The sequence below is a fragment of the Ambystoma mexicanum genome, chromosome 12 (assembly GCF_040938575.1).
Source record: "Ambystoma mexicanum isolate Mex_15411 chromosome 12, UKY_AmexF1_1, whole genome shotgun sequence".
Lineage (NCBI taxonomy): Eukaryota > Metazoa > Chordata > Amphibia > Caudata > Ambystomatidae > Ambystoma > Ambystoma mexicanum.
Window position 1 is genome coordinate 605,642,164 of NC_090936.1, and position 15,203 is coordinate 605,657,366.

At 49.0% G+C, this 15,203-nt stretch overlaps 2 protein-coding genes across 10 annotated transcripts in view; one reads left to right on the forward strand and one right to left on the reverse strand.

Moving 5' to 3' along the window:
- Positions 1 to 15,203, forward strand: part of LOC138513884 (uncharacterized) — a 588,633-nt gene that overhangs the window by 135,943 nt on the left and 437,487 nt on the right. The window lies entirely within an intron of this gene.
- The window catches only part of SLC43A1 (solute carrier family 43 member 1), a 383,027-nt gene that overhangs the window by 21,267 nt on the left and 346,557 nt on the right, over positions 1 to 15,203 (reverse strand). Inside the window, exon 12 of the mRNA XM_069629016.1 lies at positions 1,117 to 1,249. Within this exon, the coding sequence (XP_069485117.1) occupies positions 1,117 to 1,249 (133 nt within the window). The remainder of the gene's footprint in view (positions 1 to 1,116; positions 1,250 to 15,203) is intronic.

The window sequence follows — 15,203 nt, forward strand, 5'->3', positions numbered from 1 at the left end:
CTCTACCGCCTCCTGAATTTTGTCCCAAAATCGTTGGGTCTGCGGGCATTCCCGCCAGATATGACTCCTCGTCCCCTCCTCCCCGCAGTCCCATGCCTTAAGCGTCATTTGAAAAAGCTTATGGAGTTTAACCGGTGTAAGATGCCATTGGTACATAAACTTTAACCACATCTCCTGTATTTGGACAGGCCTCGTAAGCTTTGGGATAGACTCCCATAAATGTCCCCTTTAATTCTCCTCTATTGGTTGATTACTGATTCCTCACACTGCAGCATATTGCATCAGACCCCTGCTTCCTCCCTCTGTTTAATGTGTTTGTATATTGTACCCACCGTGTGTTTGTCTCCAGAGTCTGACAGTAGTAGTTTTTCAAAGGGTGTCAATGCCCTTATTGCAGTCTCCTTAATTGTTGGGTGCGGCAACGAGTGTCTTTTAACACAATGCGCCACCTCTCAGACAAGGTCAGACGCGTAAAACCACTATGGTGGTGAAGGGTGCAGTACAAATACCATTTAACATAACATAACATAACATATGTAAACAGTTAATGTAGTGCTACTAGGGTTATAAGGGCAAGGAATATCCTTACTGCCTATTTATATCCAAGCTTTCTCACGAATCCAACATGGGTTGATAAACAGGTTAAATAACTGGGTGCCCAAAAAGCTTTCAAGTGTATCTTTAAAATTACACTAAATGTCAACTCTTTGGGTCTTATGCCTATGTTCATAATATCAAGGGGTGTGTTATATCAAAGCAAGTCATCACAACGTGCATAATATCCTTTATTAAACTCTGCTGCCAGAAGCCTCGTTAGGCCATTGGCTGGGTATCCTGGATCTTTCCTTTGCAGACGTGTTATTTATCACAGTTTCAGGAGGCCAGGTTTCCTGCACAGTAAAATGATTGATCACAGGTAAAGGTCAAATTAACATGTGCTGGAGTGCTATTGATTGGAGTTACATGGGGCAGAGTGGCTTCCAGGGACAGAGTTGGTTCTAGAGAGGGTTTAATGGTCAGAGGTACAGGATAGAGTCACCTGCATAGGAGAGTTTGTGGTTGAAATTAAAAAGCCTGAAGTTCCTGAGGAGGTGAATCTTAAAGGTTCTCAATTACCTGCAGAGGTAGGTTTTTCACCAGACATGTTATCCCAAACAGTATCACCATGATGTTGGTGAAGACAAAGGCTCGAATGGCATTTGTAAGTTTCTGGATTTTCCGGTATCTCCGTTTCTTAGTAGTACCATCTCTGAAATGAGAAATATAGCATAGGTAAACACTATGGCATGAGTATTAGCATTAATACCTATAGGTGCTAAAAATAATAATAACACTGATAAAAATAACAATAAAATAGTAATATAACCTTTTTTTAATAGAGTTCCTTGTCTGAGTCCTCCTACTTCTAGACCTGTAATAATGTATGTTATTACTGAACAAAATGGGATTAAATTAACCAATCTATGACGCAGGGCTTTCTCCGTCCCCAGTTGGTCAAACCTATGACTGTCGGTTGAATTGCACATAGATCCCTGAATTGAGCCCTCGTGTATCCCTGAAGTGAGCCCTAGTGTGTGTGCCAACACCTGAGGACCAAGGTGTGAGCATTACAACATTGGAAAATAGTGCAAACATTAACATCTGAGGAACCTAGTGCATTGACTCTCAAGCACACATTACCCCCTCACTTAACCTCTGGCGACCCACGCTTGCAGGTGCTCTTCATTCTCCCCTCTCCAGGTCCACAAGGTGTTCTTCGCTGCATGGCTGGTAAGCCCCTGCTGTTCTGGGCATTATTTATGGGCTCCTTTATCCTCTTATGAGATCGCTCGCTTGCACAAAATGTATGCATTGCCTATTCGGGCATTTCTCATTGCATGTGTGATTACTGCATCGATCGATGAGCTGCTGCGTCCTGCAGGATATTATTTACCATTTGGGCTGCCCATACGTTCAGGCCATCAGAAAAATCTCCAAGAAGGCAGCCACAACTTTTTCTGAACCAGGCACAGAGTGCCACAATGCCACAACAACTAGTCCACCAGCAGCAGTGATTGGCTGCCCAACATCACATAGAGCAATCAGTAATCTGGCAGGTGAGTGCCGCCCACTGAAGAAGGCCCCTGTCTGAGCCTGTCCAGGCCTTGGGTTGGTTTTGAGCCCCCCCGTTTCTTCCAGCACAGCAACTCGCACTCCACCACCTCTCAGCATCATGGAACAACTACCCAGCATGCAGCCAGCTACCCCACGAAACTTGTGCCTCTGGAGCTTTGTTCTCCCACCAAGAATACCTCTGAGTCATGGCCTGGACATTGTTATGCCTTCGTACTAACTCACACAACTATTGAACCGAGGTGTGCATATGCCATTCTGGTTTCTGTACTCGCCTATATCCCTTCTTCTTAATGCATTTCTGTGCTTTTGGTAGATTCGAATCGTGGTGTATTTTAAACAACTCCTCATCCCCATTTTGCATCGCATTTCTGTGCTTTCTGGTAAATTCAAATCCTGGTGTGTTTTTAACAACTCCTCACCCCCATTTTGCATTGCATTTCTGTGCTTCTCATCATCTAGGTGTATCATTAATGTCTATCGCAATGGCACTATCATGGCTCAGGGTCCTCAACCCAACATCCTCCGACCGACACCTGCCGTCCCTCATCAACTTCCTTCCTACACCTGCTACTCCTTCTTCCTCTCTCTCTCTGTCCCCCATCCTCCGACAGGTGTACCACACCCCTATATCCCTCATCGGAAAACCTACAAAGGCATGGACATGCTGCATCTAGCCACGCTTAATGCTCACTCTGCTATGAAATACTCTGCCGACATCTGCCTCCTCCTTGAAACCTTGACCTCAATATCCTCCCTCTTACCGAGACAGAGTTCAATGCCAGCTCAGTCACTGCTTTTGACTCCATTCTCCCTGATGGCTACAAGATCATCTCCAAGCATTGCCCTAACCGTGCTGGTGGTGGGGTTGCCATGATCGTCCCTTCTTCCCTCATGCCCACCCAGCCATGCTGCTCCTTTGAGAGCGTGGTCTGTATGCTGGTTATCTCTCCCAATTCCTTCCTGACCATTGCCACTATCTGCAGACCACCTGGTTCTGTCAGCCTGTTCCTCTCAGAATGAGCTGATTTCTCCTCTCTCCTCACATATACCTCTAATCTCCTACTCCTGGGTGGCTGCAACATCCACCTTGGGTCCTCAATCACAGCATCCTCTCTCTTCCGGGACCTCTGCACCTCAATCTCCCTCTCCTTTCTCCCCTCTGGTCCAACCCATTTGGCTGGACACACTCTTGATCCCTTGATACACACTGATCTTTTGCTCTCCACCCCACTCATCACCCTCACTCTCCTGGTCAGACCACTCCTTCCCCTCCTGGGTCCTCTCTGCCGTCTGACCGCACCTCCCCCAGCTCTGCCAACCTCATTCACGGACATCCGTCCAATTAAATGACTGTCAGCTGCTGGCTTCGCAACCACCTTCATCCACCCCTCTCCCCTACTGCAGACTCTACCTCTGACTTGGCTCTCAGCAACCTCCATCTTGCCATCACTAACACACGCAACATTCTTTCCCCAGTCATGAGGATCCACCTGAAACATGCCACCAAGCATAACACCCAGTACGATTCTGAACTTGCAGCCCTGAAACGCAAGTGCAGAGCTGTGGACGGGAAGTTGCAGACATACTGGCCTGTCACCTTCTCCGAAGGCACTTCAGACACTCCATTCAGTTCAAGAAAAGGGCCCACATCCAGGCTTGTATCTCTGGTGCAACCAACAACACGGCTGAACTCTTTAAAATCTGCAAGGAACTAAACAACCCTTCCGCAGTCTCCACCTTGCCTCTTCCCTCACAGGCCCTCTGCACTGCATTGGCCACACAATTCACTGAAAAAAACCAAGGACATCCTGAGCACTCCCTCTTCCTTTTCCCCCTCTTCTCCCCCATCGTCCTGCCACCTGTGGCCTCGCATCCTCCCTCTGCCTTTTTCTCCTCCTTCTCTCCTATCACATCCGATGAGGTCACTAGAGTAGTCTGCTCTATGAAGGTCTCCTCCAAACAGATCTTCCCCTGTTCTTCCAGAATTATTAAGGACAATATTGTCTCTCTTGCCCCTGCACTTGCCGATTTCTGCAATCACTCTCTTGCTACTGGGTCTTTTCCCTCTTCCCTCAAGCACTCTCTGGTGCACCCCCTCCTGAAAATAACCCTTGTGTCCGGCGAACTACCGCCCCATCTATATCATCCCCTTCCTTGTGAAACTCTTGGAGAAGCTGGTGTTCCTCCAACTGACCCAGCATACTGAGCTTGTCGGTTGCCTAGATGACCATCAATCTGGATTCCAAGCATCCAGAGGCACAGAAACTGCTCTCCTGATATCTCCTGGTATCTCGGAGCGGGCACTCAACTGGCTGCCCTCCTTCCTCACTGACCGTCCCTCTCAGGTTATCCTCGGCTCCTTCTCCTCTACCACCTCTATCTACACCTGAGGCGTTCCTCAGGGCTCCAACGTTTCTCCCTGGTTCTTTAACATTTATCTTGCTCTGCTTGCAGACCTAATTTCTACTTTCTCCCCTTACTTCCAGTGTTATGCAGATGACATACAAATCTTCTTCAAACTTCCCTCTGATCCTCTCCCCCACTTCCTCCACCATTCCTGACTGCCTATCTGCCATCCAGTCCTGGTGTGCCTCCAATGATCTATGCCTCAATGCCAGCAAGACTGAGATCCTTCCAATTGGGACTCCTGCTTCCTCTTTCTTTCCTTTCTCTATCCACCCTCTATGGGCTCACCCCTTGTCGTTCACCTGAAGCCAGAAACCTTGGAGTCTTCTTTGACTCCTCTTTTTCCTTCCTCCCTCACACCCAGGACCATGGCAAGAAGGCCCACTTTCAACTCCACCTCCTCAAAGGAATGCTTCCTTTCCTCACTTTCCCCAAGATGCTCAATGTCTCTAGAGCTCTGATACTCTCTAGGCCCGACTACTGCAACAGCCTCTTCCTTAATCTACCCTCTTCCTTTCTATGTCCCCTCCAGCTTATCCAGAATAGGGCTGCAAGACTTATCCTTGGCCTCAAGGGGCTGCATCTCTCCAGTCCTAAAATATCTCCACTGGCTCCTGGTTGCTCTAAGGATCATACTCAAATCCCGCTGCGTCATCCATAAGGCTTTCTGGGGCTGGGGACCACGCTATCTACAACTGGCTCTGAACAAATACTCTTCCTCCAGATCTTTACGCTCCTCCGGCACCAACTCTCTGCATGTCAAGCGCTTTTTTAAACAGCAAGCTGGTGGGCAATCTCTTACCGCGGCTGGCTCCCTCCTCTGGAACCCCTTCCACTCTGTCTAGGAGCCGGATCGCCTCAAATTCCAGAAGCTCCTAAAGACTTTCCTTTTCACCTCCTCCTTCCACCTCTCCCTCCCTTGCTAAACCCCTCAGTTGCTGAGAATGGTGACCATTTATGTCTTTCTGTGTCCTTCTGGGTCCTGGCCTCCCCCCGACCCCCAAACGGCTTTAGCATCCGCCAACTCCCAGCACATGGCTTTGGGCGCCCAGTGGCATATGATGTTCCACAGGCCAGCACTTATTGTATTGGCAGTTGACCACTCATACCAAGTGATCTCTGTCAGGCACTGAACAGCTCCTTGCTAACTTACTCCCTAGCACTTCCCTCCGTGGAACTCCTACCACGTACCCCCTCCCTTGTCCCTTCTGCCTCTCTCTGCACTTACACATTCTGAATGCTCACAAGGCCTAATAGGACCGCTTCTTTCTTTCTCTTCGTTGTTATTATATTTGGCTTTCATTCCCATGTTCCCTCCCCGTTGCGCTGTGGGCGATTTAAAACACAATTTACTTGATTTATAAGCACCTTACAAATGCACAATAAAGAAATACAAATAAATAAATGAACACCTGAAAACCCTGGCGCAAGGATTATATGTTTGGGCCCAGTATAAGCTTTGACGATTTAAGACCTAGTGCAGTAATTCCTATCTTGAGCAATGGGCTGTGTGTGCGTAAGTGCGTGTACAAATGTATGCACTTGTGAATGAGAGTACAGTATGTTTGTTTTCATTGCAATTGTAATTGCAATTGTTTATTTGTAAAGCGCTTATACACAAGTGAAATGCTTCCAAGCGTTTCAAGGTGGGAAGGGAACAAGGGGATATCATCATCATTCTTAGGCCTTGAAGATTCTGAATGATCAAACAGCAATAACTAGCATACTAGGCTGGGGCATTTCTAGTAGTATACGTGTGTGACAAAGAGTGGCAGGAAAAAGGGGCGGGTGGGAGGGGAACATACAAGACGAAAATGGTTGGTCATCAATACGCCTATGCATGCAGGCATAACCAGCTACAGGGGGAGATAGAGAAGGAACAGGACAGACAAATATGCTAAGCCCAGTATATTCAAGGTTTTGTAACTGAGCAGACAGAAGTGCGGGGGAGGGGGACAAGTGCGACCAGCCCAGGGGCCAGGGTTAAGTGCAGAGTGGGTGCGACTCTCATGGAACGAATTATGAGTGCCATAGTGCAAGACAGAGTGCGGAGGCCCGGAGGCAAGTGCAGGACTGACGGGAGCCTGGGACCTGTGAGGTTCTGGAAGTGCACCAGGCGACCAGTCAGCTGACTGAGCAGATTGGGGAGGAGAACGAGGTTAGCAAGGGAGTGGTTAGCAAGGCAGAGGGAGAGGAAAAGAGGAGAAGGGGAATGTCTTAAGAAGTTTCCAGAACATAAGGAGGTCCAGCTCAAGACGGACAGAGGCAGGTAGGCTGTTCCACAGGGAGGCACCTGCACAGGATAAGGATCTACGCCCATGTTGTATACGGATGTGCATATGAATGAGAATGCACTATCTATGTTGTTGTAAATGGTGTGCCTGCGAATGAGAGTGCAGTGTCCAGGGGAGACGATCCTCTGATAGACAGGCGGTCCTCTCTAGGTCCCAAACTGAAAGTTTAATATTTTTACTGCCATAAAAAGCAAGCCAACGAGAAGTGCCATTAAGTCAGGATACTGGCCTACATTGGTGCAGCCAGTGTGAGCATGTGTCTTACAGTGACATGGCATTTCAATTGGCATTATGGGCATGTTCTTAAGTGGGGATAGTGGCCTACATTGCAGCAGCCAGCATGAACTTGCTTTCGTACAGTGGCATTGCATTCTTTCTGCCATTGTGAGCAAAGCCAACATGAGTGTTTTTGAATGGGGATACTGGCCTACATTGGTGCGGCCAGTATGGATATGCGTCATTATAGTGCCATGGGACTTTTACTGGAATTATTGACAAAGCCAACATGATTAGTGTTCTTATGAGTGGATACTGGCCTATGTTAATGCAGCCAGTATGGACATATTTTTGTACAGTGGTATAACATTATTACTGGCATTATGGGCAATTCTCATTCAGTGGCATGGCATTTTTAATGGCATTATGGGCAAGGCCAAAGTGAGTATTCTTACATGGAGATTCTGCCATATATTGGCATAGCCAGTATGGACATGTTTTGGCCTAACCAGCATGAGCATGTATTTTGTAGTGCCAGAATACTAGCATATATTGTGAGCAAAGGCATTATGAAAGTGTGTCGGAAAATGCTCCTGCCCACTGTCGTTGACCTCGCATCTATTAGATTTGTTCATGTGTTATCCTACAAAACTGAATTGGTTGCCCACATTCATGGGAAATATTGGGGGGCTGGCCATCTCAGTGTAGCTTCATGATGCCAACAGTCAGATCATACCTCAGTAATGTCAGCGATCACAACATATCTCAGTAATGTAAAGAGTTAAAGGATAGCTCAGTAATCAGTACAGTTCAGTAGCCCCAGAGGGTCACACTGAGTTAACTTGCTGGTGTTACCCACAACTACTACTACATTCTGTCATCTTTCCTCCATACCTTTTGGATGTTGCCCCTATGGGGACAGGCCCGGAGCACTTTACACAGGAGATAATTTAAAAAGATGCAGAGGATGCATGTGCAGGAACACCTGTGCGCCAACCCCTACTTTGAGCACTCATCAGCTTCCAATTGCCAGTCCCTTTCTCTGTGTGGTCTACTACCAGCTCTACCAAGGGATTCCCCTAGGCCCTGCTGGCGTCCAAGGCATCCAAGGGCCTCTACGGCCTAGAAAACCCTCTAAGTCAGCACTGTCACTGTTCCTGAGGGGCAATGCCCTAAACAGGCCTAGCTGAATGGTGCTGATTAATTATCAAGCTCCGCTGGGCCACCAATTATGGAGGTAGGAATCCTGCTGTTGGGGGTTAACTCACACTGCAAAAAAACCCTGCATGTCAGGATTCCCAGGATGGCACAGTGGCTATCAATGGAGAAGCCCCCTGAACAGCCAAAGCCCTTAGCAGCCCTGGATAAAGAACACTGTCTACAGTTTGTGTCCATTTATGAGCCAAAACATTTTCTCTTTTGCCGGGCACCCACCCTTTATTTAGTGTTTTCTTCTCTGCCGGTCTGCCTATGCCCTGTTCCTGGGGCCTCACTCGCTGCCACTCTTGCAGCAAAGACTTTTATGTGGTGGACCCTCACCATAGGTGCTTGGCCTGTTTAGGCCTGGCTGCTTTTAATTTTCCCTTATGGTACTTGTGTCAAGAGACCCACACACTGGTATGGAGCCCCATGTCTCAGTGCTTCCAGGCTTCAAAGGTAAGTCACAGCGCCTCTTCAGTTATGGCCACCTCTGCTTTCGGAAGCAACTCAAGACCTTCCTCTTCGCTTATGCTTTCTCTCTTCCTCTTCTCCCCTGCTGATGACCCATCTGCTCCCCGTTCTGGTCTCCTGGCCACCCTCTGAGCTTGGACCAGGTCCTTGCCTGTCCAGTAGCAGCTCACACTGCTTCTTGGCACCCCCAGCACTTGTGGTCTGTATCTGTAACCCTAGAGTCCCTTCTCTCTGCACTTATGAGCCACCCGTTGGCTGCACTTTTGATTACCTGCACTTCTCCATCCCCCTGCCCCCTTGGTACTTCTCCCCTTCCCTCCACAATCTGAATGACACAAGGCCTAGTATGATCCTTGTTTTGTCCTCCCTCTGTTTCCCCCTCCTTGTCTTGTCATGCCTAGAAACACTTGTGTACAGTGCGTTATAAATGCCATATATCATGGTCCCAGCATGAGTGACAGTTTCACTGTGGCTGGGGCTGTCACACCAGGCTGAGCAATCAAACCTGTGTCAGATGACTCTACATCCGCATAAGCACTCTACTACCAGCTCTATCGAGGGATCTCCTCAGGCCCGCTGGCGTCCTCTACCGGCCTAGAAAAACCTCTAAGTCAGCACTGTGACTGTTGCCAAGGGGCAATGCCCTAAACAGGCCTAGCCGAGTGGTGCTGATTTATTATCAAGCTCCACTGGGCCACCAATTCTGGAGGTAGGAATCCTGCTGTTGGGGGTTGCCTCACACTGCAAAAAAACCCTGCATGTCAGGATTTCCAAGATGGCACAGTGGCTGTCAATGGAGAAGCGCCCTGAACAGCCAAAGCCCTTAGCAGCCCTGGATAAAGAACACTGTCTACAGTTTGTGTCCATTGATGAGCCAAAACGTTTTCTCTTTTGCCGGGCACCCACCCTTTATTTAGTGTTTTCTTCTCTGCCGTTCTGCCTGTGCCCTGTTCCTGGGGCCTCACTCGCTGCCACTCTTGCAGCAAATAGTTTTATGTGGTGGACCCTCACCATAGGTGCTTGGCCTGCTTAGGCTTGGCTGCTTTTAATTTTCCCTTATGGTACTTGTGTCAAGAGACCCACACGCAGGTATGGAGCCTCATGTCTCAGTGCTTCCAGGCTTCAAAGGTAAGTCACAGTGCCTCTTCAGTCATGGCCACCTCTGGTTTTGGAAGCAACTCAAGACCTTCCTCTTCGCTTACGCTTTCTCTCTTCCTCTCCCCTGCTGATGACCCATCTGCTCAACGCACTGGTCTCCTGGCCACCCTCTGAACTTGGATCAGGTCCCTGTCTGTCCAGTAGCACCTCACACTGCTTCTTGGCACCCCCAGCACTTGTGGTCTGTATCTGTAACCCTAGAGTCCCTTCTCTCTGCACTTATGAGCCACCCTATGGCTGCACTTTTTGATTACCTACAATGTACCACCCACCCGCTGGGTGCACTTTTGATTACCTGGACTTCTCCATCCCCCTGCCCCCTTGGTACTTCTCCCCTACCCCTTCCCTGCCCAATCTAAATGACACAAGGCCTAGTAAGATCACTGTTTTGTCCTCCCTCTGTTTCCCCCTCTTTGTCTTGTCACGCCTAGAAACACTTGTGTACAGGTGCGTTATAAATCCCATATCATAATATATCATATCATGGTCCCAGTATGAGTGAAAGTTTCACTGTGGCTGGGGCTGTTACACCAGGCTGAGCGATCCATCCTGTGTCAGACGACTCTACATCTGCATAAGCACTCTACTTGGTACTCAATCGAGGGATCTCGTCAGGGCCACTGGCATCCTCTACCAGCCTAGAAAACCCTCTAAGTCAGCACTGTGACTATTGCCGAGGGGCAATGTCCTAAACAGGCCTAGTCCAGTGGCGCTGATCCTTTGTCAGGCTCCACTGGCCCACCAATTCTGGAGTTAGGAATCCTGCTGTTGGGGGATACAGAACACTGCACAAAACCCCTGCATGTCAAGGTTCCCAAGATGGCACAGCGGCTGTCAGTGGAGAAGCCCCCTGCACAGCCAAAGCTGTCAGCAGCCCTAGGGCGAGGGCCAGTTCTGATGAATGTGGGCACTAAGCTTTTGCCATCTGGGAACCCTTAGGACACGTTGTTATCTATGGAGGAGGATTACTCCTCACATGCCCTGGTGATGGGTGAACCACGACCGGGCTGCATATACCGGCAGGTTGTCCCTGAGATAGTCTGTTCAGTGGTCATCACTGGTGATCCGGCAGTTGGGATTTTATCAACAGTCTCGTCACCTATCTTATACAGGCTTTCTAAGCAAGTGTGGACATCCCCAATGCCGTCTCTTCCTGGAGGACCTCAGTTCTCTACCTCCATGGATAAAGAAACATTTTTTCTGCTAAGTGCATTCAAATCATGGCTTATACCATAAGGGAGTTATTCGGGGCATAATGAAGGATAGGATCCTGTAGTCTCCACCAGTCATGCTCATTCCTGTTCTTTGGTACCATCAATGAATATCGGTCACTCTCGGGTACCAGTGAACATGCCACTGACTAGCCCGGAGAATCTACACTGAGTTACTGATGCCGCACCAGTGAGTCCACAGCCGTGTTTGAAGCATTGGTGGTCTACACAAGTACTGCAGCTCCTCATTTGGGGGCCCATACCTCACAAGAAGGGATGAGAGCTACCCCACCCTCCCTGCACCGCAGAGAGAATGATTCTCCCTCAGAGGATGAAGAGAAGACCCTGTCATTCATCGGGGCATTCCATGAGAGGATTCTGGGGGTGATTGAGGGTTTGGGCCTGCCTGTAACCACTGTGGTTCCACTTGAGAAAGAGGTGTTGGCTTCAATCCAAACTTATAAGGACGACAGTGCCCATACACATCAATATAGTCCAGGAGGCCGAGAAGCTATTGCAATGACGGCTACAGACAAGCATCGCAAGGCCAAATATAGGTTCTTGGAGGAGAAGAAGTTGTGCCTTGCTTGGCACCCACCTGCCCAGTCTGCAGTGGTTGCAGTGGCTCTAACTCACACTAGGCATACCTCCTCAGCATCTTGATTTGCCCCCGCAGGAAAGGAAGAGAAATGTCTGAATGCTATTGGCAAGAAAGTGTATGCCAGTACCTTGTTGCATCTTTGGCAGGCTAACATGGACATCATACCTGCAGAGTGTAACGCAAGGTTATGGTGTGATATTGCCAATTTTGATGAATGGCTCCCGGAGGATAACCAGGACCAGTTTGAGGCAGGTGTTGCTGATGCTACATCTGTTGCAGGTGACAGTCACTAACCACATCGACACAGCCTCTTAGGGCATGTGCATTGGGGCTGATGTCAGGTATGACTGAGGAGTGCAAAGCTCTTTCAAGATGGCCATGCCAAGGTACACAACCTTCCCTTTTTCACCACTGAGCTTCTCTACACCACCACGGATGAGGTCCTTACTAAGGAAAAGGCTGAGACCTTAACAGCCAAACCCATAAAAGCAGATTTGAAACCCATGGCAGAGGCATAGTCAGGTGCCACTCCCAGGCCTGTCAGGAGCCCAGCCTTTCAGGGCTTCAGGGGGTTCCAGCAATGCGGCCAGGACAACAGAGAGCAGCGGTAAAAAGGCCCAGGATGAAGGAGTTCATCCCCACCTCAGCTTCTGACTCCAAGGCAAAGCAAGGATGTCATTTGCAGATCACCCACTTCACTCGTGTGGGAGGTCAGGTGACTCTACACCATGACCAATACAGGTGGATCACATGAACCCATGGATGCTCTCAGGGCTTGCTGGTGGCGGCAGGCTCCCTGCCCCGCTTAGTCCTCCCTCTTCCCCACCACTCCACCAATCTCTCTCTTTTGGAGTCGGAGATTGGCGAGCTGCTAGGTCACAGATTGATGGAGAGGGTCCCCCGGTCGTAGGAAGGGCTTGGTTTCCACTCTCGATGGACAAGGTTGGCTGTAGGCTGATCCTCAACCTATCTTAGATCAACCTCTGCTTCCCTCTCCGAGAGCTTCAAGCTAGTTTCCCCCTCAAGATTATGTTCTCTCTGTACAAGAGGAATTAGATGTGTGTGGTGGACTTGCTGGATGCCTAGATGCGTATCCCCATTTGGTCTCTGCAGCACAGGTCATTGAGGTTCTCCATACACTCCTGGCACCTCCAGTACAGGCTGCTCCTGTGTGTCCCCAGTACAGCTTCCATGATCTCATCCAAGATCCATCATTGCCACTCTTCAGGGGAAGGGCATTCACATATACCCCTAGCTAGGGCTCAGGCATCGGGGGGGGCAGGAGGAGGGTGCTGGAACTGGCATATTCTCTTTTCCCTTGGCTTGTCCATCAACTGGAGGAAGTTGAGACTGTTACCATCCCAACACCTGTCCTTCATTAGCTGCATATGGGATACCCACATCAGGAAGGCCTTTCCTCCAGAGGACAGGATTAAGGATATCGCCCAGTTGGGCAAAAGGTCCATAAGCTCTGTGTCCCTTCCAGCACTGATGTTGCAGAGGCTCCTGGGTACCATGTCCTCCTGCATTTAGGTGGTTCCATCAATCAGACTTCACATGAGGCGACGCAGCAACAATTGCTCTGCCATTGAAAGCAGCCCATTCAACGCCAATCAGCCCCATTGCCTACCTTGCCAGAAATCTTAGTGGACCGCGGCTGGTGATCACAGGAATCCAACCTCTCTTGGGAACTCCTTTTCACACCCGAGTACCCTCCCTGTCGATCTAACGGCCCGGCTCTGTCAGGGTGGGTTGCGACTCTTTAGTCATATGTGAGTACATGACCTTTGGTCAGTACAGAAAAAGATACTACACATCAACAATTTCAAATTCAAGGTGATATGGCTGGCTCTTCAGGCTTTTCTGCCCTCTCTTCAGGGCCACTGCATGCTGGTCCTCTCAGACAACAATACATAAACAAGCGAAAGGGGCCTGATCTCCGCCATTATGAAGGCTAGCCCTACAGATGTGACACTGGGCCATTCAGAATTCCGTTTTCCTGCAGGCAAGCCATTTAGCGGGAGCCCTCAATGTTCAGATGGGCAGTGTGAGTAGACTGAACAACTCTTGGGAGCTCAGCAGGAACATTGGAGCGTAGATTTTCTGCATGCATGGTTGACCCTTGATAGATCTGTGTGCCATGGGAGAGCATGCCCAATGCCTTCATTATGGCATTGGCATGGGTTTATGGGGGCATGGGTCTCAGTCTCTTACACACATTTGGCTGATTTCCTGGGAGGGTCAATTCTTGTTTGCCTTTCCTCATCCTTTTGGTGAAAAATGTCATCACAATTTCAGGCGGGTACAGCATAGTAGGATGCCCCTGATAGCCCCTTATGGGGCCAAGAGATTTTGGGTTTTACACCTTCTGGAACTGACATCCTGCTCTCAGATTCGTCTTATTACTCAGAACCTTCCCTCTCACCAGGAGGAAGGCATTTGTCATCCCTACCCTGTAGCTCTCTGAAGAGAACATAGCAGTACTTCAGGAAGCTTGCAAGAGGTCCACCAGAATACAATATACCAGTAAGTGGATGAGATTTTGTCATTGCTCTGTGGGAAGGAGAGCTAACCCCCTTTCAGCATCCTAGGAGGATGTCCTATCATGTCTCTCTAGCCTTGCCTACGCTGGAATAAACCTGGACTCATGTTGTACTTGTCTGCCATTGGTGCATACCTCATCTCAGGAAGCTCAACCTTTGCCCTGTAGAATCAAATTGTCAGGAGGCATTTCAATGGCCTCATCAGGCTTTACCCCTGGTGCGTCGGCCTACTTCCTACTGGGATCCTAATGTTATGTTAGTCACTCACATGCATAAACCCTTTGAGCCTATGGTCTCAGATGATTTAAAGTTGATTTTTTGGGAGATAGAATTTCTGGTGGCACTTACTTCGGCTAGGGTCATACGTGAACTGTAGGTGGTCAGTTGTATGGAACTCTTCATTGCATATTAAAGGGAGATGGTCGTAACTGAGTTACACCTCAATCAAGAAATGTCACTATGGTTTTTTTCTCTGACCCGTTTTATGACTCAGAAGGAATGCTGTTGTTTAGGCATGGCAAGAACCCTGAAATTTGTCTTGCCGTGCATTAAGACTTTTAGTGCATCTGATAGACTTATTTGTCACCGAGCAGGGTGCTGCCCTGAATTCTCAGGCAGCTAAAACCACCATCGACCTGATGGGTGGTTTCTTGCTTCTTTGGGGCCTATAATATTCAGGGGAGGAGTCCTCCAAAAGGCCTTCACGCACACCTGGTCAGAACCGAAGCAGTGTCTGTTCCATTCCAGAGGCCTGTCCTTCTTGAGGACATCTGCAGGGCTGTCACCTGGTCCGCAGCTCATGCATTCTGTAGACATTACTCGCTGGACTCTAGTTCCTGGCAGATGCCAGGTTTGGCCAGGAGATGTTGAAGAGAATCTTCAATTCAACCCCTAATGTGGGTTAAAGATTTGTTGTCATTCTTGGGTTCCTTCAGGGCCCGCCTCCCTTCGTCAAGGTGCTTTGATGGTCTCCCAAAGCTCTGGAGGA